This window comes from Dipodomys ordii, unplaced genomic scaffold (genome assembly GCF_000151885.1).
Source record: "Dipodomys ordii isolate 6190 unplaced genomic scaffold, Dord_2.0 Scaffold1000000114, whole genome shotgun sequence".
In the NCBI taxonomy this organism is placed as follows: domain Eukaryota; kingdom Metazoa; phylum Chordata; class Mammalia; order Rodentia; family Heteromyidae; genus Dipodomys; species Dipodomys ordii.
The window spans coordinates 11,764-38,115 of NW_012283731.1; the positions used below are offsets into that span (position 1 = coordinate 11,764).

General features: G+C 49.2%; 1 protein-coding gene across 1 annotated transcript; it reads right to left on the reverse strand.

Moving 5' to 3' along the window:
- Nucleotides 1-12,935: 12,935 nt before the first annotated feature.
- On the reverse strand, nt 12,936-25,964 carry LOC106002688 (the record flags this gene model as incomplete). Its single annotated transcript, XM_013037527.1, has 8 exons — nt 25,572-25,964; nt 23,692-23,747; nt 22,796-22,984; nt 21,472-21,550; nt 15,233-15,367; nt 14,849-14,913; nt 14,323-14,362; nt 12,936-13,042 (listed from the first exon to the last, which is right to left on the reverse strand). Coding segments are annotated over exons 1-8 (1,064 nt in total), but the record flags the coding sequence as incomplete, so codon positions are not given.
- Nucleotides 25,965-26,352: the final 388 nt, after the last annotated feature.

The window sequence follows — 26,352 nt, forward strand, 5'->3', positions numbered from 1 at the left end:
ACCCTAATATACTGAAAAAAATCAGAGGCCCGGTGCCAGAGACTCATGCCTATAATCCTAGATACTCAGGAGGCTGAGATCTGAAGATCACAGGTCAATATTTAAAATAAGGTTGGCCTCGCCCATCGGACTTCATGATGAGAAGACCCATAGTCTGACCCATGCCAATATGCTCCATACTAACGGCTCACATCCATACTAAGTGATGGCCACGTTCCCTGTCCCCCTGGGGAGCCACCCTCTGTGGGCCCCACCCCCCGTTCCTCCCAATGTCCCTCTGTCACCAACCAGGCCCAAGGGAGTGAACAGTTCCAGGCCACACAAATCCCTTCATCTTACAATTTAGCAGTCCTGATTCCCCTTCAAGCATCTCACCCTTCCAGGTCCCCAGACCTTAGTCATAAAGCCCATTCATCCTCCAATGACAGCCGTTAGAAGTTACCAAAGGTTCAGGTGCTCCTTGTTACAACCCACTTCTACACACACACACACACACACACACACACACACATGCATACACACACACACACACACACACACACACACACACACAGCCAGCTCGGGTGGCTCCTGACTGTCATTCTAGTTACTCAGGAGGCTGACATCTGAGGAGCACTGTTCAAAGCCAACTCATGCAGGAAAGTCTGTGAGGCTCTTATCTACAGTGACCCACCAAATAGCCAGAGGTGGAGTTGTGGCTCAAGTGTCAGAGCACTAGCTTTGAGCACAAAAGCTCAGGAACAGCACCTAGGCCCTGAGTTCAAGGCCCAGTTTTTCTACCTCCAAACATACACAGACACATACACAGACAGACAGACAGACAGACACACACACACACACATACACACATGTATAGCCCAAGGCTTCAGCAGTCCCTGAGAACAGAACCATGAACTCACTCCATTAGGGTCACATCCCATTCCCAAGAAGGTGGACACCCAACCTCAGACCCACTGTAGACAAAACAATGAGCCTTTCACCTATCTGAAATGTCTCATAACCCAGCATGGAATTTCTTACCATACATACTGCTATACAGAAAACTTAGTCACCTCTTATTTTGTTGTTGGTCATGGGGTTTGAACTCTAGGCCAGGGTACTATTCCTCAGCTCTTCAGCTGAAGATGAGCATTCCCCAATTGAACCACAGCACTACTTTCTGTTCTCTGGTGGTCCATTGGACATCGAGTCTCACAGACTTTCCTGCCCAAGCTGGCTTTGAACCGTGGTCTTTACAGCTTTATGAGTAGCTAGGATGACAATTGTGAACACCGGTGGCGCCCGGCTTCAGCCACCTTCATATACCCAGAGGAAACCCAATTTGTCAGGCCACAAACTTCTTGCAAACCTTCACTTCAGACTCTGACACCCAGCATCCAAATCCATCCTTCAATGGAGAGAATACAGACACAACAATCCCACCCCTGCACCCATTCGCCCAATCCCTGCCTGCCACAGGCCATGTCCTCCTGATGCTGTGGCTTCAAACTGGGGCAAACTTGGGGAGTTCTTAGAAATGTCTGTACAGTGAGGCCAGCACCTGGTCTCCCAATCACAGCATCCGCCTGCCACTCCCCCTTCCCACCTCCCCCATCCTTTGCAGGCAAAGAAGTCTTACTTTCTTCCTTTTTTTCTTTTGTGGGTCTTGAACTCTGGGCCTGGGTGCTGTCCCTGATCTCTTTAGCTCAAAGCGAGCACTAAACTACTCGAGCCACAGCACCACTTCTAGTTTTCTGTCAGTTCCTTGATGACAAGAGTCTCAGGGTCCTTCCAGACCAGGCTGGCTTTGGGCCATGGTCCTCAGATCTCAGCTCCTGATTACCTAGGATGACAGCCATGAGCTACTGGCATCCAGCAAAACATACTTTTCCATGCTTGTCATCCTATTCCCTCAGGAGACTGAGATCTGAGGACTGTACTTGCATGCCACCCTTGGCAGCAAAGTCCATAAGAACTCTTTATCTCCAATTAAACACCAAAAAAAAGTTGGAAGTGGAGCTGTGGCTCAAATTATAGTGTGCTAGCTTTCAGCATCAAAGCCAAGGGATAGGACCCAGTCCCTAGTTTCATGCTTTTTCTAGCAAAGACCCACCCAAGAAAGAGAAGCAGGTGGGCACATGGGAGATCAAAGTTAACCCATAATACTCAATACTCCAAGAACAGGCCCCATCATGCTCTGATTCTTTAGATTCTATATCCTACATCATGACAGTCTTAGATAGAACTGACCAGGCACCTAGTTAGGACATTCAACTACAATCTCATACTGAGGATCCCCTGAACTAATCAAAGACGCAGGATCTCTCGCTGTACTGCCTCAATACTGGACAGTGAGGTGAGTTCTAGTTATCCAACCACAAGATGTGGGAACGAAAGGATTTCTGGGCCAAGGGTCCCTCTCTCTCAGGAAGGAGAAAAGGGCTTATCCATCCCAGGAATGTTCCTATGAGTATCCTCAAAGAAACAACCCTGCTCAGAGCCTAGTGAGTGTTCCCACCAGCCTCTACCCAACCCTTCCCCACCTTCAGTTGGCTCTCTCTGAGTCCTAGATCTGCCATCTAGACTAAAGGCTGAGCCAGCAAAGACACCCACCTCTGCCTCTGAGAATGACAATCACAGGATCCTAACGCCCCTCGAGGAAGTCTTGGGGCACCACCTATCCCGACTCCCGCCCTCATTCCCTGTCTGTCCTGTGCCAGTGGCATGCTTACCTCTGTCTCTGGTCAAAAATGAACACCAGGGATGTGATCTTCAGATTGAGCCTGGAAATCCCAGTCCCAAAAGTCGTACTGCATAGGCATCCTGTGGTGGATGATAGCCAGGTGGTCAACAGGCACCAGGACATTTAATAGCAATGTGGCTGGGTCAAAAGCTCTATCAGTGATGGTCTAGGTTGACAGGCAAGGTTCTGACACACCTGACCTGGGATCATCCTCCCTTTTCTTCTTGCTTTTTATCCCTTGCTCCACCCTCTTGACACTCCATCACCCCAACACCTCCATAGCCCTTAGACATTTCCTTCTTATCTGACCAGAAAATAAACTCCTGGGGGCCGGAGATGATTGAAACCTGGTGACCCACCCTGAGCCCAAGGGTCTACCCGAGGCTGCTTCCCTCTGCAGTCAGTGACCACAAGGCTCCTGGATGTCATGAAGTTGCTGAGGGGTCAGTGGCTTGGTCCTACATACTGCCTTTATGCTCTGAAACTGTCCCCACAGAGATGTGAATGGTTGGCTCCCTTGATCCAGGGACTCCAAACCAAGGCTTACATGTTCTTCCTTCTTCCTTTCTTTCTTTCTTCTCTCTCTCTGTAATTCCCTCTTCTCTCTCTTTCCTTTCTTTTTCACTCCTGGGCCTTGAACTTAGAACCTGGGTGATGTCTCTGAGCCATTTTACTCAAGGCCAATAGACTACAGCTTCAGCCACACATCCACTTCTGCTGTTTTCTTTTTGTTAGTTGGAGATAAGAGTCTTACAGGCTTTCCTGCCCTGGCCTTAAGCCTCTATCCTCCCCTCTCAGCCTCTTAATAGATAGGATGACAGAGCCACAGGGCCACTTCAGTCTTTTTTTTTTTTTTTGTGATGTGGTACTGAGGAATCAAAACCCAGGGATTCATATGTGCAAAGCAGTCTACCCCCTTACTCTTCAGGTTTCTTTCTTTCTCTTCTTGTATGTTGGAGGAGTTGAAGTCTAGGCCTGGGCACTATCCTTGATTTCTTCAGCTAAAGCCAAGTACGCTACCACTTGAGCTACAACATTTCTTCAGGCTTTTGTTGGGTCACTGGAGAGTAGCGTCCATCTCAAGAATTTCCTGTCCAGGATGGCTTTGGACCCTGATTCTCAGCTCTCAGGATCCTGAGTAGCTAGGAGGACAGGCGTGAGTTAGTGCTGCCCAGCTTCCACTTCAAGTTTCTAATAAGTTTCTAAGTGGTGAATAGGAGATAATATTCTCATGGGATGCTTTGTGTCTGGGATAGTTTGGAACCCAGATCCTCAGATCTCAGCTTCATGAGTAGGCAGGGTGACTGACCTCAGCAACAGAGGCCTAGATCTTAACACTCTGTTGTAAGAGTATCCTTGGCTCCACATGGTAGGGTGTTAGCCTTGAGCCAACAGGGAAGGGTCAGTGCCTAGGCCCTGAGTTCAAGGTTCACGACTGTGAAAAATAAACAATTGTCTGCAGGAGACAACTCACTAGATTTCATTACATATATAATTTTAGTGAGCCTCAAGTTTCTTATCTGTACCATCATCTTACTTGTGGAGCTCTTACAAGGACCAGATGAAAGAATGAACCCCATGAAGGACTCAGCACACACCTCATGAAGGACTCATCTCATAGCTGTATCCCACACGCAGACATTAGAATTAGGGTGTTTTCATCGGTATCACCATTCTTTCAGAAACATGTCACAAACCACACAAAAGTCACATCTAATGATTTAGAGGGATGGGATTTTTGAGAGGGCTTGGAGTCAGCCACAGGGAATGCACTGGAAGGTTGGGGGTACTGTTCTAAGATGTTTTGCTCAAGGCTAGAGCTCTACCACTGTGAGCCACAGCTCAGAGTTTTGCAGACTTCCTGCAAGGGCTGGGTTTTAAACCCACCAGTGTCAGATCTCAGCCCCTGAGTATCTTGGATGACAGGGCTGAGTGAGCCAGCAGCATCTGGCTTCGAGGGTCTGGGTTGCAGTGGTTTACTCCTGGCTAAATCAGGTTAGATGTCAGCTCTCAGCACCAGACTCCAGGTTTGCTCTGTGATGAGGTATTTGCAGTCCTATCTTTATATCGTTGCATTCTATTTTCTTTTTTTGGTGCCAGTCCTGGGTCTTGAGTAAGGGTCTAGACACAGTCCCTAAGCTTTTATGCTCAAAGCTAATGCTTGACTGCTTGATCGACAGCATGACTTCCAGATTTTTCTGTGCACGCGGTAGTGAGGAATCGAACCCAGTGCTTTGTACTTACTAAGCAAGCACCCTACCACTGAGCCCTGGGAGTGACAGGAGTATGAACAGATAAATGTGTAGATTGGTTGACAGATAAATGGATGTATATGTATACAACAAGAGAGAGATGTCTATGTAACTGCATATAGAATATTACTACCAATTATTGGTGATTAAATTCCTTACTTTTTAAAGTATCATGATTGAATACATAATAAAATATTAATTGAAAATTAGTCAATGTAGTATAATTGTGTATACTTTTATATTATAATCATACACTAACTACTAATTTGTTACTTTTATAACATTCCATTCCTATGGATGCATATGGGAATGGGTTTCTTAGAATCTCAGGCAATTCATTAGTGGCAGTCCTGGGATTCCACCTCCAGACCTAATTTGCCTGTTTCGGCTGTGGCTACCTTAATAGCTGCCAAACATCAGCAATGCAAGGTCATGTACACTTTCTGGGCCTTGGCATTTAGACCCAGGATGGTTACAATACTAAGGAAATAAAAAGGTAATACTACCTTCTTGAACTTCTCAGAATTATGCTTCTCTTTTTTATTTTTTATATTTTTTGCTTGTCCCGAGATTTGAACTCAGGTTCTAGGATCACAGTACTGGCAGTGGCAGAGATGCTAAGACCTGACTTCAAGCTCCGTACTTGGCAATAATAATAATAAGACCCTGGCTTGAATTTGCACAATTTTTCTGGCAGGCATGGGATTTGAACTCAGGGTCTGGGTAACTCTGTGACACTGTGGGTGAAGGGGAATGGCTCACTGTACTTGAAGACAAGAAATTCAACCAGTTCCTAGAGCCTGAATTGAAGCCCCAGCACTGGAAAAAAGAATGTTCATATATGAGATCTATTTACACACATGGGTTTACTGTGTTGACATTTATTACCCTTATTTATTTTGTATTATTACACATATAACATTCCTTTTATTATATCATATCACATAGGATATATTTTATACATCATACTGAGGTCAAGGACTTTTGCAGAGAAGGAAAACAATGTGTCAAAATTGGCTTCTTACTACAAAGAAGAAATTTTTGGCCATCCTGGGATTTCAACTCATGGACTACAATGCCCAATCCATAAATGGGGTCACAGTCTTAGCAGACCAGACTCTGGCAAACTGAGCTGCCAGGAAGTTCTGAGGACCTATGATCAAGCCACACTACTCCCATATGTATATATGATCAAGCCACATTAGTCCCATATATATATATATATATATATATACACACACACAAATATACATATATATGTTGATAAATGTGTAGATTGAGATATATATATATGTATATGTATAAATATATATACATATATAGAGGGAGAGAGGGACTGTGAGGATATTAAATTATATATATATTATTACCAATAATTAGTTATTAAATTATGCTTCCATTTAATGAAGCATTAATTAAAAATTAGTCAATATCCTTAATCATATCATGATGCTAGAATGGAAGATATAAATCCAATAATTATTCTTTGGCATTCTAAAATAGAATCATGAAGCAACTGCACATTTAATTATTACTTTTATAATATTCCATTAGCATTCACATAAACGGGAATGAGTTTTTCAGGATCTCCCTCTATTTGTGGGTGGCAGACCTAGCATTAAAACTCCAAGCCTGAGTAGTTTAATTTGAATGTAAACCATTGGAATGACACCGTGAAGATTTCAGATGGTTACGATTAAAATAAGAACAAGAAGAAAAGAAAGCAAGTTATCAATGGTTCCTGCCTGTAATCCTAGCTCCTTAGGAGGCTGAGATGTAAAGAATGCCAATTTGAATTCAGTCAGGGCGGGAAAGTCCATGATACCCTTCTTTCTAAGAGGTCACATGAAAAAGAAAAGCCATGAATGGGTCTGTGACTCAAGGGAAGAGTGCCACACTTGAGCAAAAGGAGCTCAGAGACAGAGCCTAGGCTCATAGTACAACCACAGACCTGCCAAAAAAAGAGGATGCAATAACTCCTTGTTTCTTTGTATAGATGATGAGCATTCAGCAGGTTGCCCATGCCCAGACACCCAAACTGGGCAAGCTGGGACAAGCCCTCAGAGAGTACTAAGTCTGAGCCATCAACTTGACCGAAGCATCCTTCTCTGCCATTTAAAGAACTGAAGCCTTATGTTCTGGCTGAGGTGTCCCATTGGGACACATAGAAGCCAGACACTGCCTCCAGGGAGACCACAGTTCTAGGCTATAGGAGTTGTCGAAGGTTCTGGCTTCTTATTTTCCATCCCTCTGTATGATGTCAGCCTAGACCTCTGGAGCCTGGTGGCTATCACTCATTTATCATTCCTCATTGCCAAGTCACAGGCTGGTCCCAAGTATTGGCAAAGATATGAAATAGTCAGCGATTTCTACAACAAAAGAGGTAAACTAATATACCTCACCTTCATAACTTCCATTAGAAGTGAGCCTTGGGTTGTGTATGTGGCTTAGTGGTAGAGTGCTTACATAACATGCATGCATGAAGCCTTGGGTTCTATTCTTCAGTACCACAGAAACAGAAAAAGCCAAAAGTGGTACTGGGGCTTAAGTGGTAGAGTGCTAGCCTTGCGCAAAATAAGCACGGATCCGGAGTTCAAGCCCCAAGACTGGCAAAAAAAAAGTCAACCTGGTGAGATATATTGTTCTGGGACTTAGAGGAGGGCTGAGGTTATAGGGAAGAGGTAGGGTAGAGGGCAGGTGTTAGTGACTCACCCTTGTAATCTTAGCTACTTAGGATGTTGAGATCTGAGGATGACAATTGTAAGGAGGAAAGTCTACCTGAGACACTTTTCTCCAATTAAACACCCAAAAAGCCAGAAGTAGAGCTGTGGTTCAAGTAGTAGAGCACAAGCCTTGAGCACAAAGGCTCAGGGATAGAATACCATCCAGGCCATGAATTCAAACCCCAGGAATGGCACACACACGCACACACACACACACACACACATATACAACCTTACACACATACACACACACACACACACACATCAAGATAGAGCATTTGCCAGTCAGCCTGCACAAGTTCCATCTCTAGAACCTTAATACTAAAAAAAGAAAAGGGGGAGATTGGAAGGAAAGACTTGCTCCATGAGGTGATATAACCAGTGCCAAAATTCCACAGGTGTTCTAAGATGTGAAAGAGGACAGAGAGCCTCAGGCAGAAGGTCCAGAATGGGCAACGGTCTTGAGGTGTGGTTTAGAGCAGGTGGTGTGGGTGGAATGAAGGTTTGGTGGCTTCAGACAAGTTTGGCAGGACATTCAAGGCTGTGTCAAGGTTTGTACTTGAGTCACAGGTAGGGCAGAGGTTGGGGTCCCAGAATGGGGCCCAGGGGGAAGATTAGCTTGTCTTTTCACCATGGACCCCAGCCATTTCCTGTGGCTGGAAGGCTATTTTTTATAGCTCCTGACCCTCAGGCCTCCTTTGCATGGAGGAGTCAGGGCAAATGAGGGGAAGAACGCTTGCTTAAGAAAAGCTTCTAGGGGATGAGAAGGAGGCTCGGTGGTAGAGCGCTTGCTTTGCATGCCTGAAGCTCTGGGTTCGATTCCTCAGCACCACATAAGCAAAAAAGAAAAAGCCGGGAGTGTCGCTGTGGCTCAAGTGGTAGAGCACTAGCCTTGAGCTGAAGAGCTGAGGGACAGTGCCCAGGCCCAGAGTTCCGGCCCCACGACTTGACCTCCTCCCCCAAAAAAGAAAAGCTTTTAGCCTAATACCACCAGTGGCTCAACCCCTGCAAATCCTAGCTACTCAGGAGACTAAGATCAGAGGGAGGAAAGTTGAGGGAAAAAGTTAAGAGACCAAAGCCCAGACCCCTCAATTCAAGCCCCAGTACTGCCACCTAAAAAAATAAAGAAAAGCTTTCAGGAGCTCCTAGTCCACTGTAGTGAAACTCCAGATCAGCCCGGCACAGGTGGCTCACACCTGTCCTCCTAGCTCCTCAGGAGGCTGAGATCTGAGGATTGCGGTTTGAAGCCAGCCCAGGCCGGAAAGTCTGGGAGACTCTGATCTCCAAAGAACCTCCAGAAAACTGGAAGTGGTGCTGTGGCTCAATTGGTAAACTGAAGAGCTGGGGGACAGTGCCCAGGCCGAGTTCAAGCACCATGACCAACACCTGGCCTGCTTGGACCTCACTCTGTGGCAGAGTGCTTTCCAGTGGGCCCCTGAAGGTCTCCCAATGTCTAGGTGTCCCACCAGTCTTCAGAGCAGCCTCTTTGGCTGCAGAGTAGGCCACAGTATCAATGGGTCAAGCCTTGGGGCATGGAGGTCTTTGGTCGAGTCATCAGAATGGCATCTGCCATGGGTGCAGTATGGATCTGAGCAGTAAATCGACATCTCATACCAGAGTTCTGGGCCAGGAGGGGCAGGAGCTGCAAGATGGCACAGCAGGTAATGCCCACTCATGCAAGTATCACAAAAGTGAGAATCTGTCAGGCACACCTTTGACGGGTGTTGAGTTGGGCTCATGAAAGGCTTGTAGGCTCAGGAATCCACAGGTTGCTGGCTGCTGCTTGTAGCACTCACTACCCCTGGAGTCCCAGGGCTTGGAGCCCTGCTTTCCTCACCAGTGCTCGGGGGCAGATGAAGGTCTGCAATCATGGGCCAACTACAAAGGAGCATCCATAGTGTCCTTCCCTTGGTCCTGTGGCCCCATGCATGAATGGATGGGCAGGTTCCATGGAACTTACTGCCATTACCCAGACCCCTCAGCACAAGAAGGGCTTAGGGAGAAACAACTTGATCTGCATTGAGAGTTTACTATGATTATGCCTCAGGACTGCCCACAGTTCTACCTCAGCTCATCATTAATACCTGTCTGTGTGTGTGTGTGTGTGTGTGTGTGTGTGTGTATGTGTACATGCATCTGTGCATGCACATATTGGTACAGGGGTTTGAACTCAGGTCCCAGGCTCTGTCCCTGAGTTTTTTCATTGAGGGCTAGCACTACCACTTGAGCAGAAGAGATTCTCACAGACTTTTCTAGCTGGGCTGCCACTGAATGGCAATCCTCAGATCTCAGCCTCTGAGGAGATAGGAATATGAGAGAATGAGCTATTAGTATCTAACTGGCCAGACTTTCCTTCTTGGATAAAACAAAGTTCCTCTCTGTCCCAGCCGGGCACACATGTACAGCTACCCCTCCAACCCAGGCTTCAGACAAAACATACCCTCCCCTGAGGACAAAGAAATGGGATCAGGTTTGAGCTTTATGTTCTCCACACAGTCTGGGGCTGCTTGGAACTGATGTAGAGGTCAGAGATCTAGGCCAGGGCAAGTAGACAGCTGTTAGAACAGAAGAGCATAGGAAAAGACATCCTTGCAGCTGGGTGCCAGTGGCTCATGCCTATAATCCTAGCTACTCAAGGATCAATCAAGATTCAAAACTAGCCTGGGTAGACTCTTATCTCCAATGAATCATCAAAAAGCTGGGAAGCCAAGCTACCCTAGTTCACATGGTACAGCACCAACCTTGTGCAAACAAGCTAAAGGATAGCACCTAGACTCTGAGTTCAGGCCCCGGTAAACACACACACACACACACACACACAAACACACACATATTAACGTCTTTAGAAGGTGCCAATGTCTCATACCAGCTATCCAATACTCAATAGGCTGAGCTCTTAGGATGGCAGCTTGAAGCCAGCCCAGGCAAGAAAGTCCATGAGACTCTTCTCTCCACTATACTACTAAAAAAGATGACAGGTGAGCTATGATTCAAGTGGTAGATTGTTAGCTCAGGGACAGTGCCTAGGCACTGAATTCCAGCTCTGAGATTTTTTTTGTGGGGTCCAGTCATGGGGCCTGAACTCTGGGTCTGGGCACTGTCCCTCAGCTCTTCAGCTCAAGGCTAGCACTCTACCACTTGAGACACAGTGCCACTTCCGGCTTTTTCCTTTTTGCTTATGTGGTGCTGAGGAATCGAACCCAGGACCTCAGGGATGCAAGGCAAGCACTCTACCACTGAGCCACCTTCCCAGCCCTCTGAGATTTTTTTTAAAATAAATACCCTTTGCCATCACCAACCCCGCAAGCCATAAATCCAGATTTTGGTCATCCTAGATCTCACTTCCATTCCTGCCACTTCCACAACACTGCCACAAGTAGCCAGTTTGTGGCTAGCACTGGGTTAAGAATTGAACTTACACAAGGGGGACATAACCAGGTCAAGGCTAATGCCCCAGAACATTGAGGTACTGGCCATACCAGTCTCTCACCCCCTCTACCCTGACTCTGGAATCTAGTGTGTGCCTCTGTTTTATGGTTATCCGGAATTGTGTAGAAGGACCTGAGAGGTCCAGCTGGGCGGGGGGGAAAATAGACTTTCCTGTGATAATGTATGTTTACATTTCCTAGACACCAATGGATACTTCCAAAACAACTTGGCTCACTTTCCATGTAGCCCCAGATCCTCCTTGTTTGGGTGGCCTTCAGTCAGCTATCAGGCTGAAGTTGTCCAGAGCCATTGGCAACCACCCTTCTCCTACTCCATTGCCAGCCTGCTAGGATGGACATGCATCCAGAGGCCCAGCTGAGGAAAAGGACAGGACATGGCATGACTGAGCCCCTCCTCTTTTGCTGGCCTTGCTGACCCAGAATCCTCTGGAGGCGGCCAAAGTTATGGACAGCCAGACTTGGGCACCAACAAAAAGCTATAATGTACAGGTCTCTGGAAATTTAGGACTCATGGTAGACCCAGATAGGGGGATAAAGGCAGGGTGCCATGGAGGAGGTGCTCCCTCTGAAGTCAGGAAGAGGCAGACAGGCGCCCAAGAAGGGGACAGAGAAAGATGAGGGGAAAATACACACACACACACACACACACACACACACACACACACACAGGGGTAGCCCAAGGCCTCAGCAGTCCCTGAGCACCTGAACATCCCAACCCCCGAGAAGATAGCACTAGCATCCTCAGACCAACTGTAGACAAAACGCAGAGCCTCTCACACATCTGGAATGGCTCATAACACAGCATGGCATTTCCTACTGTACACACTGCTATGCAGAAAATTCAGCTACCTTATTTTTGGTTGTTGGTCATGGGGATTGAACTTTGGGCCTTCACAGATCTCAGTCTCCTGAGTAGCTAGGATTATAGTTGTGAGCCACTGGCAGCACCCAGCTTCAGTTGCCTTCTTATACCCAGGGGAAACCCAAGTTGTCAGGCTACAAATTACATGCAATCCTTCGCTTCAGACTTTGACACCAGCTGCCAAAACCATACTTCCATGGAAGGCGAGAATAAAATTGACACTACCCTCCCACCCCTGCTCACATTCACCCCACTCCCTGCCTAAGACAGGCCACAACCTCTGGAGTTCTTGGTAAGGCAATGCGCACCTGCTGTGATTTCACACTCAGGCCAACCTGGGGAGATCATAGAAATTTCTGTACATTGAGGCCAGCAACTGGTCTCCCAACCACAGCACCCCCACTCCTTCACCATCTCTTGTAGGCAAAGGGTGTCTTTCTGGTTGTTTTTGGTTGAGGGGCTTGAACTCAGGGCTTGCATACTGTCTCCAATGATTATTTTTGCTCAAGGCCAGTGCTCTATCATTTGAGCCAAGGAACCACTTCCAGTTGGAGATTGGAGATGAGACTCTCATGGGACTTTCTTGCCTGGGCTGGGAAACGGGATCCTCTGGATCTCAGCCTCCCAAGTAGCCAGGATGACAGGTGTGAAACACCAGGCCAGGGCTTATGGTATCTCATTCTTTAGAATTTCCTCCTAGACCTCCTCTAGACACTACCACCTAGATACTCCTCTACCACCCTCAGGGACAGCAAATGGAGCTTGGAATCTGGGTAGGGCCATGGGCATTAAAGGGTCCCCTCCAGATCTCTAACCCTCTCTAAGCTCCCATCTGCCTCCTGTGGATGGTCTGGTCATCCGGAGCATATCAGACCCTCTAGGACTTCTGGGGCCTGCCTGTATGCCCCTGCCCCACCCAACAGGTACCTGAGTATTTCTGGAGCCAGCTGCTTCATGTCCTGGTGGAAGATGTTGGGAGTTTTGCTGATAACCGGGTCCAGGTCTTCAGGGCAGAAGGAGTGTCCACTTCCCCTCTGTCAAAGAAGAAGACACAAAGCATGGATGGATCTATTACGAACTACAGAGCATATCCATCCACCCATCACCAAGGTCCCTTTGAGTGCTGTTTTATGTTGACAGTCCTGGGGCTTGACCACGGGCCTGAGCGCTGTTTTAGAGCTTCTTTTGCTGGAGGCAAGTGCTCTTCCACCTGAGCCAAGGTGCCACTTCTGACTTTTTTCTGTGTATGTGGGACCTAGGAATTGAATCAAGGGTTTCCTGTGTGCTATGGAGCCCAATACTGCTAAGACACAATCTCATCCTTGGATAGCTGTTTTTCTGTGACCCCTTGGGCCTGTCTTGGGACAGTCTTGCACATCTGTACCAAGTTTCTCAGCAGCAGCCATGGCTGGAAATGATCATGCTCAGCTATGTTGTCTGTGCTTCCTGTCTGATCCTCCTTGTTAAGTAAGATCCCCTTTCAAGTCCTGCTTCTAAGAATCCCACTCCAATTGCCCTGGCAGAGAGGGATCTTCACTCTGCAGGCTGCCGGCCTTGTCACGCTCTGCCTTCTGGCCGGTGTGGATTGAGAGCACATGAAGAAGGCCTGGCTTCTACCACCCACTTTTTGAAGGCTCTCATACACTATCCTGGGACCAGTGCTGTACCACACTCCATGAGAGGGCACTCGAGGCCCAGGCAATAGGGGCAACAAGATGAGGCCATTTTTTGTGTGGGCTTGAACTCAGGATCTGGGAGCTCTCTTTCTGAGTTATCTTGCTCAAGGCTGCTGCTCTACCACTTGAGTCACAGCTCCACTTTTGGCTTCTTGGTGCTTCCATGAAGAGAAGAGTCTCTCTGGCTTTCCAGCTTATAACTGGCTTTGATCTTTGATCCTCAGATCTCTGCCTCCCAAGTCGCCAGGATTTCAGGCTTGAGCCTGAGCCAGAAGTAATGGGCACCAGAGCCTTTCTTTTTAGCTTCTGTTTATCTCGTGTCAACTATCAAGACCCAGTTAAAATACTCAGTTTCAAGGGTTCAAGTTTGTCTCCTAGATCAGTTAATCCATGGAGATGAACTGTCTTTGGAAAAGGCTACTTTGAATTGAATTGGAGAGAGAGAGAGAGAGAGAGAGAGAGAGAGAGAGGGAGGGAGGGAGAGAGAGAGAGAGAGAGAGAGAGAGAGAGAGAGAGAGAGAGAGTATGAGTTTCAGGGACACTAACCCCCATCTCTGTGGTGCCTCATCCTCCCAGTGGTGAGTACATCCTGGATACCCACCCCAAGGAAGGTGGGTAGGGAGGGTATGTAAGGTCACATCGAGTACAATGATCTGAATTCTATCCTGAAACTGAAGCCTGGAGAGATAATGGAGAGAAGGAGACATTTAGAGGAACATCAAAGGAAGCCCCTTATCTTTGGCTACAAGTACCAGAGAGAAGACTGAATCCATCCTTTTTGGTAGTAAAATAACAGGTGCCCACTATTCATTTATTTTATTATTTTTTTGTGAGTCCTAGGTCTTGGATTCAGGGCCTGGGTGTCATCCCTGAGCTTCTTTTTCTCAAGGCTGAATCTCTACCACTTGAGCCACAGCACCACATCTAGCTTTTTTGTGTATGGGGGAAGGTTGTTTATGGGAGATGAGAATCTCACAGACTCTCCTGCATGGGCTGGTTCTGAGTAACAACCATCAGACCTCAGCCTCCTGAGCCACCAGCACGTGACTGCCACCATCCTTTTATAATCCCCTAGGGCCAGTTCTGGGCCACCCACACTGCACCCCCCTTGTGGTAAGTGGGAAACCAACATGGGTGGGTCTTATACTTCAACAGCCTACCTACCTGTGAGCATTGTTCTGGGTCAATCTGATGGCAGCTTCCTCCTTATTGACAGCAATGACTTGGCTCTGTCACAAGAACAAATGTCCCCCAAGATGTGTCATGCCTAGGGTCTTTCCTCTGCATACTGCCCCTCCACCCTGAAACAACACACTCCAGCAAAGCGAAGTAGACATAGAGTGGATTCATTTTCTTATAACCAGGGTCTGGCGAGATAAGTGGTGGTGAGGATCAGAGGCCCGGGATCATGCTGGGTGGGAGGACAATGTGATGCCTCCTTATCCACTTTCCTTTAACTGTCTTAGCAGAGGGTAGTGGGGAAGGACTCATGGGAGGGACGGATGATAAATATCCGACACAGTCTAACCTGGACACAGAAGGGTTTACTTCAGGGAGCTTGTTCAATAGGCTGAGTGAGACAGCTCCTGACCCACAGCCCACCTCCAGAATGGGAGGGCCACCTTGAGTCCCAGCCACATGGGGACCCTGGGCCACCTCCTCCAGCACCCATTCAACCAGTTCCTGTGTGAGAGAGATAGGTAGGGAGAGAGACAGAGACAGAGAGAGACAGAGAATGTGAGAGAGAGAGAGAGAAAGAAAGAAAGAAAGAAAGAAAGAAAGAAAGAAAGAAAGAAAGAAAGAAAGAAAGAAAGAAAATCCGAATTACACTTTAGCTGAGGGTCGGTGGCACAGGACTCTAATGTTAACTACACAGGAGGCTGAGATATGAGGATCATGGTTCATAGCCAGCCCAGGCAAGAACATCTGTGAGACTCTTATCTCCAAAGAACCACCAGAAAATTGGATGTGATGCTGTGGCTCAAGTGGTAAAGTGCTAGCCTTGATCTGAGGGGCTCAGGGACAGTGCCCAGGTCCAGAGTTCAAGCCTCACAACTGACAAGAAGTGGACTGGCCACCATAAGAAGTGGACTGAATAACACCCACTGTCCTAGAGAACATGGCAGAGAAGTCAGGCCAAGCTTGCTGTCAGCTGGGGGTCATGAGTAGGTCACCTAGTGTCTCAATGCCTTGTTTTCCCCAACTGCAAAACTGAGCACAGTGAAGGATCCCCTTCCTCATGGGGATAGGGTAAGGATGAAAGAGAGCCGTGTTTTGATTCATAATCCTGTACCTGTTGCATGATAAATAACAGGCCCCATCTGAGCGCTTTCTGAGTATCTTCCTGTCATATGCTCACAGAATTGCCAAGAACCATATCTGACAGCCTCTCCCTCAAGGCCTGGATCTGCCCCAGAGATCCCCCAGTATTGAATCCTTGTTTCCTCACAACTGTCTCGGGAGGAGACTGAGGACCAATGGTTGAGGCCCAACCCAGAGCTTCACCTTAGGTCAAGAATTGGCTGCCACAGACTAAGCGTTTGGGACAATCCATCTAAACCAATGACTGAGCATGGCACTACATGTTTAGCATTCCAACTAAAAAGGACCAGGCTTACTGACACATGCCTGTCACAAATAGGAGGGCTGCGATCCAGCCCAGCCTGAGCATATATTATCTATCTCGGAAATGCCCAAGACAGAAAGGCTTAGCTCACATGGTAGAAGACCTGACTGGCAAGCCTAAGGCCTTGAGTACAAACCCTAACATACCAAAAAGAATCAGAGGCTCATGCATGTAATTCTAGCTACTCAGGATACTGAAATCTGAAGATCACAGGTCAAGATTTAAAATAGGGTTGGCCTCACCCATGAGACATTATGAGAAGACACAGACTCTGACCATACCAGTGCACTCAATACTAACAGGGCTCACATCCTTACTAAGAGCTGGCTATGCTGTCTGTTCCCCTTGGAGTCACTCCCTGTGGGCCCCACCCCCAAGTCCTCCTAAGCTCTCTCTGCCACCAACCAGGGCTAAGGGAGTAGACATCTCCAGGGCACACAGATCCTTTGGTCTTATAATTTAATGGTGCTGAGTCCCCTTCAAGTGTTCCACCCTTCCTTGCCCTAAACTTCGGCAACAAAGCCCATGCATCCCCCAAAGACAGCAGTTATAAGTTACCAAAGGGTCCAGCGCTCCGTGTTACAACCCACTTCTACACACACACACACACACACACACACACACACACACACAAACACACACATATACACAAATCCGGCATGGGTGGCTCATGTCTGTCATCTTAGCTACTCAGGAGGCTGACATCTGAGGATCACGGTTCAAAGCCTGCCCATGCAGGAAAGTCTGTGAGGCTCCTATCTACAGTGAACCACCAAATAGCCAGAGGTGAAGCTGTGGTTCAAGTGTCGGAGCACTAGCTTTGAGCACAATAACTCAGGAACAGCACCTAGGCCCTGAGTTCAAGGCCCAGTTCTTCTACCTCCAAACACATACAGACACACACACAAACACACAGACACAGACACAGACACAGACACACACACACACACACACACACACACACACGCACACAGGTAGCCCAAGGCCTCAGCAGACCCTGAGCACCCTGACCATCCCACCCTCAAGAAGAAGGCACTACTATCCCCAGACCAACTGTAGACAAAACTCAGCGCCTCTCACACGTCTGGAATGGCTTATAACATAGCTTGGCATTTCCTAAATATACATACCACTATGCAGAAATCTCAGCTACCTTATTTTTGGTTGTCGGTCATGGGGTTTTACTCTGGGGCTGTTCGCAGTCCCTCAGCTCCTCAGCTAAAGGTGAGTGCTCTACCACTGGAGCCACAATGCCACTTCTGGCTTTCTGGTAGTTCACTGGAGATAAAGTCTTACAGATTTTCCTGCCCAAGCTGGCTTTGAACTGAGATCCTCAAATCTCAACCTCTACCATCCTACACCTGCTACCATTCATCCAGTTCCTGCCTGCCACAGGCCACGACCTCTGGAGTTCTTGGTAAGGCACTGCCCTCCGTGCTGTGGCTTCTCACTGGGGCAAACCTGGGGAGTTCTTAGAAATGTCTGTACGGTGAGGCCAGCACCTGTTATCCCAACCACAGCACCCCGACTACATCACCATCTCTTACAACCAAAGAAGGGGTGGCTTTCTTTCTTTCTTTCTTTTGGATTGAGGGGCTTGAACTCTGGGCTTCGATACTGTCTCTGATGTCTATTATTCCTCAAGGCCAGTGCTCTACCACTTGAGCCACAGCTCCACTTCCAGTTTGATTGGAGATGAGGCTCTCGTGGTACTTTGCTGCCTGGGCTGGGAAATGAGATCCTCTGGATCTCAGCCTCCCGAGTGGCCAGGATGATAGGCATGGGATGACAGGCATGAGCCACAGGCACACAGCTTATGGTGTCTCATCCTTCAGAATTTCCATTAGTCCTCCTCTAGACGCTACCACCTAGACACTCCTCTAACTCCCTCAGGGACAGTAAAGGGAGGCTAAGAATTTGGGTAGGGCCATAGGCTTTAAAGGACCCCCTTCACATCACTAGCCCTCTCTAAGTTCCCATCTGCCTCCTCTGGATGGACTGGTCATCCAGGGAAGATCAGACACAGTAGGAGTTCTGGGGCCTGCCCTGTATCCCCCCGTACTACCCAATAGGTAACTGCGGATTTCTGGGGACAGCTGCTCCATGTCCCGGTGGAAGACATTGGGAGGGTTGCTGATAACTGGGTCCAGGGGTGCCTAGGGCAGAAGAGTTTCCAGCTCCCCTCTGTCAAAGAAAGAGACACAAAGCATGGATAGATCTACTAAGAGCTTCAGGGCATAGCCATCCACATTTCACTAAGGTCCCTTGGAGAACTGTATTGGGACAGTCTCACACATCTATACCAAGACTCACACAACTGTACCAAATCTCTCACCTGCAGCCCTGGCTGGAAATGAACATGCTCTGCTATGCTCTCCATCATCTGCAGCACCTTTGACCTCTGTGTTTCCTGTCAGATCATTCTTCTTAAGCAGGACCCCCTTTTCAAGTGCTGCCTCTAAGAAGCCCGTTCCGATCACCTTGGCAGAGCTGGCAACTCTTCGCTCTGCAGGCTGCCGGCTTTGTCACACTCTGCCTTCTGGCCAGTGTGGGTTGAGAGTGCACAAAGTGGCAGGCCTGGGTTCCACTACAGGATTTCTGAAGGCACTGATACACCACCCAGGGACAGGTGTTTTATCACACTCCGTGAGAGGGCACTCAAAGCCCAGGTAGGCAGTCTGTGGTCATAAGACAGGGCCATTTCTTTTTGTGGGCTTGAACTGAGGATCTGGGAGCAGACTCTCTGAGTTTTATTGCTCAAGGCTGGTGTTCTACCTCTTGAGCCACAGCTCCACTTCTGGCTTTTTGGTGGTTCCATGGAGAGTAGAGTCTCACGAGCTTTTCAGCTTATGGCTGGGTTCAAATAGTGATCCTCAGATCTCAGCCTCCAGTATGACAGGGATGAGCCTGAGCACCAGGTGACAGGCACCAAATGCTTTTTCTTGCTCCTGTTTATTTCCAGTCAACTAGCAAGCCCAAGTTAAAATAATCAGTGACTGGGGATCAAAATCCTCTCCTAGGTCAGTTAATCCAAAGAGATAAAATGTCTTTGGAAAAGGCTAGTCTGAGTAGGCCTAGTGGTGTGTGGGAGGGTTTGGGTGTGTGTGTGTGTGTGAGAGTGTATGTGTGTGTGTGTGTGTGTGTTTGTGTGTGTAAGTGTCAGGGATACCTACCCTTATCTCTGTGGTGCCACATCCTCCCAGCAGGGAGTGCATAAAGAATCCTGACCTCAAGGAAGGTGGATAGGCAAGGGTACTTAAGGTCATAACCAGGGGGATGATCCGAATTCTGTCCTGCAACTGAAGCCTGGACAGATAATGGAGAAAAGGAGAGGATTAGGAGAACATCAATGGAAGCACCTTACCTTTGGCTAGAAGGACCAGCCAGCTAGAAGACTGAATCCATCTTTCTTGGTAGTCAGATAAAAGGTGTCACTGTTCATTTATTTTATTATGATTGTGTGAGCCCTAGGGCTTGGATTCAGGGCCTGGGTGTTATCCCTGAGCTTCTTTTGTTAAAGGCTGAGGCTGTACCACTTGAGCTACACCACCACATCTGGCTTTTTTGTGTGTGGGCTTGGGGGAGAGAGGTGGTTTATGAGAGATAAGAATCTCATGAACTTGCCGGGCGCTGGTGGCTCACGCCTGTAATCCTAGCTACTCAGGAGGCTGAGATCTGAGGATCGCGGTTCAAAGCCAGCCTGGGCAGGAAAGACCGTGAGACTCCTATCTCCAATAAACCACCAGAAAACCGGAAGTGGCGCTGTAGCTCAAGTGGTAGAGCGCTCGCCTTGAGCTGAAGAGCTGAGGGACAGCGCCCAGGCCCAGAGTTAAGCCCCATGACCAACCAAAAAAAAAAAAAAAAAAAAAGAATCTCATGAACTTTTCTCCCCGGGCTGGCTTTGAGTCACGGCCATCAGCCCTCAGACTCCTGAATAGCCAAGATGATGGGTGGGAGCTACAAGCTCCTGACCACCACCATCCATTTATAATTCCTTAGGCCCAGGGCTGTGCCACCCACACCACACTGTACCTCCTTGTTGGGAGTGGGAAGCAGACATGAGTGGGTTTGATACTTCAACAGCCAGCTTCCTTCTTATCCACAGCAATGACATGGCTCTGTCACAAGAACCAATGTCCCCCAGGAGGTGTCAGGTCTGGGGTCTTTCCTCTGCACCCTGCCCCCCTAACCGAAATGAGGGTCTTTCCTGCCCAAGCTGGCATTGAGTTGAACCGTGATTCTCAGATTTCTGCTCTTGAGTTCTTAGGGTGATAGCCATGAGACACTGGCACCTGGCCAAAGATACTTTTCCAAGCCTGTCATCCTATCCCCTCAGGAGACTGAGATCTGAGGACTGCAGTTGGATGCACCCTTCTCAGCAAAGTCCATGAGAATGTTTATCTCTAATTAAACACCCAAAAAAGTTGGAAGTGGAGCTGTGGCTCAAATGGCAGAATGCTAGCTTTGAGCATAACACAAGGGATGGGACCCAGGCCCTAGTTATAAACTTTTTCTAACATAGACCTACCCAAGAAAGGGAAGCAGGTGGGCACATGGGAGCTCAAAACACACATAATACCCAAGACTCACAGAATAGACCCCATCCTGCTCTGATTCTCTAGATTCTATGTCCTAGATTATATCAGTCTTAGATGGGACTGACCATGCACCAAGACAGAACATTCAAGTACAATCTCATACTGAGGATCCCGTGACCTCATCAAGGACTTAAGATCCCTTGACACTGGTCAGTCAGTTGAGGTCTAGTTATCCAGCCACAAGATATGAGATTGGAAGGATTTCTTGGCCAAGGGAAGCAGACTGGAGGGCTGTAGGTCCCTCTCTCGGGAAGGAGAAAAGGCCTATCCATCCCAGGAATGTTCCTGGGTTGTCAGTATCCCCGATGAAATAACCTTGCTCAGAGCTCAGTGCCTCTGGTTTTCCCACCAGCCTCCACCCAGCCCTGCCCCACCTTCAGTCGGCCCTCTCTGAATCCCAGGTCTGCCATCTAGACTAAAAGTTGAGCCAGCAAAGGGACCCACCTCTATCTCTGAGAATGGCAGTCACGGGGCCCTACAGTCCCCTAGAGGAAGTCTTGGGACAACAGGGGTCTGATTTCCCCCCTCATTCTCTGGATGTCCTGTGCCAGTGGCAGGCTTACCTCTGTCTCTGGTTGAGAAATGAACACTGGGGGTGTCATCTTCAGATTGAGCCAGCAAAAGTCCCAGTCCCCAAGGCATCTAGCAGTGGATGACAGCCAGCTGGTCAGTGGTGAACCCAAAGTGCCAGGACTTTTAACAGCCATGTGGCTGGGCCAAAGTCTCTATCAATAATGGTCTAAGTTGTTAGGTGAGGTCATGGCTCCAATGGCCTGACACACCTGACCTGGGATTGTACTCCCTCTTCATCTTCTTGCTTATCCCTTGCCACCCCACTCTTGACACTCCCTCAGCCTATACCTTGCTATCCTTTGGACAATGTCTTCTTATCTGACTAGAAAATAAACTCGGTGGGCCAGGGGAGCCTGGTGACACACCCTGAGCCCTAGGGTCTACCCAAGGCTGTTTCCCTCTGCAGTCGGCGACCACACAGCTCCTGGATGTCATGAAGTTGCTGAGGGGTCAGTGGCTTGGTCCTAGTTATTGGCTTTAGGCTCTGAAAGTGTCCCCACAGAGATTGTGAATGGCTGGCTCCCTTGATCCAGGGACTCCAAACCAAGGCTCGCATGTTCCATTTTTCCTTCCTTTCCTCCTTTTCTCCCTCCATCCTTCCCTCCTCTTTCTCTTTCCTTTCTTTGTGTCACTCCTGGACCTTGAACTCAGAGCCTGGGTGCTGTCCCTGAGACTTTTTACTCAAGGCCAACAGTCTACAGCTTGAGCCACTCATCCACTTCTGGCATTTTCTTTTTGGTAGTTTGTGGAGATAAGAGTTTTACAGGCTTTTCTTCCTGGGACTTAAGCCTCAGTCCTCGCATCTCAGCCTCCTAAGTAGCTAGGATGACAGGTATGAAGCACCGGCATCCAGCTCAAACCAAGATTTCTTCATGTGTTGTGGAACCAGCACTGGAACCTTTCAGCGTCTATGACCGCCTGGACCTGGCACTCACTGTAACGGTTTGTTGGATAAATAAATGAGCATCTCTCTACGACAATATTACAGAAAACTCCCATCCAACTCAGGTAAGCATCCTGGGGGTGGAGGGGTTAGTGGGGGAGGTGTTGAAGCCTGAAGTAGCTCTTCCACAGTTCTCCCTCATCCCTTGTCCTGCCCTCCTGGTGCCACCGCACTTAACTCTTTTGGCTCTGAGGATGTGAGCCAAAATGTACTCGCTGGATTCTGGAGCTCTACGATGCCTCTCTTCTCAAAAATCGTTGTCCAGCCGCTAACCCACAGTTTGGCACTCAATTCAGCCCTCAGGTGTGAATGAGGCACTTGAGGTGAAAGCCTGGCTCAAGGGGCCTCCTCTCCTCCTCTTGGGGCCAGACAGGATGGTCCACCACATCCGGCCCCCAAGTTTCATCTTGCAGAGAAAGGATCCTTGAAGCATCCTGGTTCTCTGAATTTCCCAGATTGCAGTGCAATGCTGGGAATATTCTCTGCTCACAGCTGGCAGGCTGGGGATGGAGAGGTCACCATCTTTGCTCCTCATGATGTCCTTGATTGTGGTGGTCACCCTAGAGAGAACCAGAGGAGAATCAGCAGCTGCTGGAGGAAGGCAGCCAAAAGAGGATGTTCATGACAGGAGACGATCTGGCCTGGGAACTCTGCCTGTGCTGCTTTGAACATCATTGTTTGACAGCTGAAATGGTCCATCTAATTTGACCCATAATCCCAGTCATTAGGAGTAATTGCCAGCTTAAAGAAAAAATCCTGGAAAAGCTGGCATTTCAGTTGTCCCTATCAAACTTAAATGTTTCCAAAGTCAGTGGTCCCCTTTTCCTTCAAGACAGCCTACAGCAGGTTACAGAAACTGACATTGAGCCTGTCCTAGTTAACTGCCATGGCCTGACACCTTGCAGGGTTCAGCAGGGGGAACGCACTTGCCTACCACTGCCCAGCTGGAAGCGGCCCAGGCGGGACACAGATGGGAGTCTACTGGACTCCAGGGAGCACTGCCCACCGGTGCAGTGCCCTAGGAGGGAATCCATGCCACCAGGGGGGGCCTGGAGCCCCCTGCCCAGATGCCCATGGACACCGACAAAGCCCTGGGTAAGGTTCCCCTCTCATCCATGTTTGTGGTGAACCATTTGCTATGTCACACCATTCGCCACCCACCAGACCCTCCTAGCTTCACATCTTCTGCCCTACTCCCCCATCTCATTCCCTAATTGTGTTTGGCGGACACATTCCCAACCCTTGAATTAGCTCCAACTCTACACACCAGAGCAGGGTGTCTGGCTGTATGAGTGTGGCTGTGGTCACACTTGCCTCACCAGCCTGAAAACAGAAGGACAGGTGTCCACTCTGGTCTGCGATTCACACAGACCTCCAAGGGGAGACCCACGCAGGCCCAGCAGCTACTGTGAACTACAGGAAAGAGGAAGAGAGAGGTGGAAAGAGGTGGAAAGGAACATCTACTGAAACCTTCCCCAAATGGTTCATGTAACGGTGAAAGAAAAAACAAAAATTGAGGCTGGGATCATACTTGGCATTGATGACCAAAGAACAATACACATACACACATGGTGACTTAAATATATTTCCATTGTTATCATCTCCCTGCTCTCTCAACACACACACACACACACATACACACACACACACACACACACACACACACACACACACACACAAATGCAGACCTGTGACAGAAGACTGGTCCATGGAGCACGTGCAATTTACAAGGTGAAAGATGATCTCTCTCCCTCCCTGCCTCTCTCTCTCTCTCTCTCTCTCTCTGTTTCTCTCTCATACACACACACACACACACACAGAGACTCAGAGAGTGCCTCTCCTGAGTTTGTCAGTTCCTCATCTGGGACAATGTACAAGCTGGGGCATGGGGTTCCCTTGTCAGAACCAGGGGATCCCACCAAAGGGGAGCACCACTCTAATAACAAAGAACCACCCTGCCTCTCCCTTCTCCAGGGCCAGAATCTTCCTCTTGGGAACAACAAACCTTAACTCCACATAAACCATAACCCTAGGCCAGGATGCTGGATAAAGGAGTCCTGAGACAGGTGGCTCCTCAGAGCCAGGACAGATAACAAGCAGGGGTTCATGGTGCCCCCAGAGGGGTGTCTGACCTGGGGTGGAGACGGTGTTGGGGAAATGGATGGTGTCCTAAGTGTTACATACATGGATGGACTTCCTACTTACAGCCTAGATGCTTCTGGGCGACTTGGCACAGTCCTGGGGAGGATGAGGAGACCAGATGGATCAGGAGCACCAGCAGATTCTGGCAGAGCTGGGAAATGTGATCACCCTGTGAGAACTGATGGCAGCTGGGGTGGGAAGAATAGGCTGGGTGTGTGTGAGCGAGGGGTGTTCCTCCAAGATATTCATCTTATATCTGTTGCCCAGTGCCCTCACCTCCCTAGTGGGCTCTTCTGGGACCCGGCTCTTCTGGGACCCTCCTCAGGTGAAAGGGTGACCAAGCATAGAGGACAAGGGCTCACACATCTTCAGCATCCAACACCCCTATCCCCAGAAAAAAGGAGAAAACCCGAGAAGGCAGGTTTGGAGATGCTGCTCCCCACCTCTGACTGAAGCCACCAGGTTCCCACCAAGGTGAGGAAGGGTGCAGATGGGTGGCTGTGTGGTTCCATTACCCCAGGCCAGGAGCTCTCTGGTGCCCCCTCCTCACCCAACCCTGCATCCCCCCTGTTTCCTGGGACACTGGCCACTGGGGACATGAGAGGGATCCTCGGGTTGCCACGCACCCCCACCCCCTACCCCTGGGGTGCATGTGCGGCAGAGCAAGGGTATACTGTGGGATGCAGGGGAGGCATAGGTGGGACAGGAGAGGGGAGGCGGGAGGCACGGGTCTGGGTCCACAGAATGGGGGAGACTGTGAGGGGGGGTCGAATGGTTCGCTGGGCAATGGTGTCCCAGGGTGTGGGTCCGTAGGGTGGCCGCTCACGTCTGCTGCTGGGAGAAGCTGTGCGCAGAGGCTCCAGGTGTGGCAGGCCCGGAGTCTTAGAACCAGGGACCTGGACCGAGTCACTGAGACAAGCAGGCCAGGGGCGCGTTATCTCAGCCGGGCAACTGAGAGAGGCTCCCTGTGTCTAGGCTGGCAGCACCATTTTTGAAATGCAGCACCTTGGGGAGGGTTGGGGAGGGAGGCGCGGGGTCTGAGGGCACATGGTAGGGCGAGTGCGACCTCTCCTCCCCCTCAGCTGCAGACAACTCAGCTCCCTCTTCATACACAGCCAGACCTGTTTCTGCCAATACTGCCATTGCCCCTGCCACTGCTGCCGCCAAGGCAGCCTCTTCAGCTGCCTCCTCCTCAGTGGCCTCCTCCTCTGTGGCCACTGCCACCACCATGATAATTGGAACCTTGGACTTGGGACAGTCCATGGCCACCATGCCACTGGGAGGCTGCTTGAAGTGATGTGTCTCCTGTGCTAGCTCCACATGCTCTGTGCTCCTAGTCAGGACCTTCACTTCAATTGAGGCCTCAGCCAGCCACTGAAGCCACTTCCTCTCATGCATGTACTTACTCCTCTCTGCTCTCTCTCTCTCTGCCTCCACTCCTCTTGCAGGCCACTTCGACCCCTCTGCACATGCATGTGTGCCACTGAGTACCCCTGGGCATTGCTACCATCACAGTGAGCCCCCTGGGCCCTGCCTCCTCCTCCCCTCAACCCCACCCCCACCTCTCCTCAGCCTCACCCCCTATTCCCCTCAGCCCTGCCCCACACCCTTGCCTACAAGAGCAGCCCTGACTGGGCCCTAAGGCTTCCAGGGCATTGGAATTGCAGCCTCACCTCAGCTCAGCACTCCCCACCAACCCTAACACTTGCCCAGGGAATCAAATCTCCCCTCAGCCCCACCACTAGAGGAGACTCTCCTCCATTCAACTCCAATCCATACATCAAGC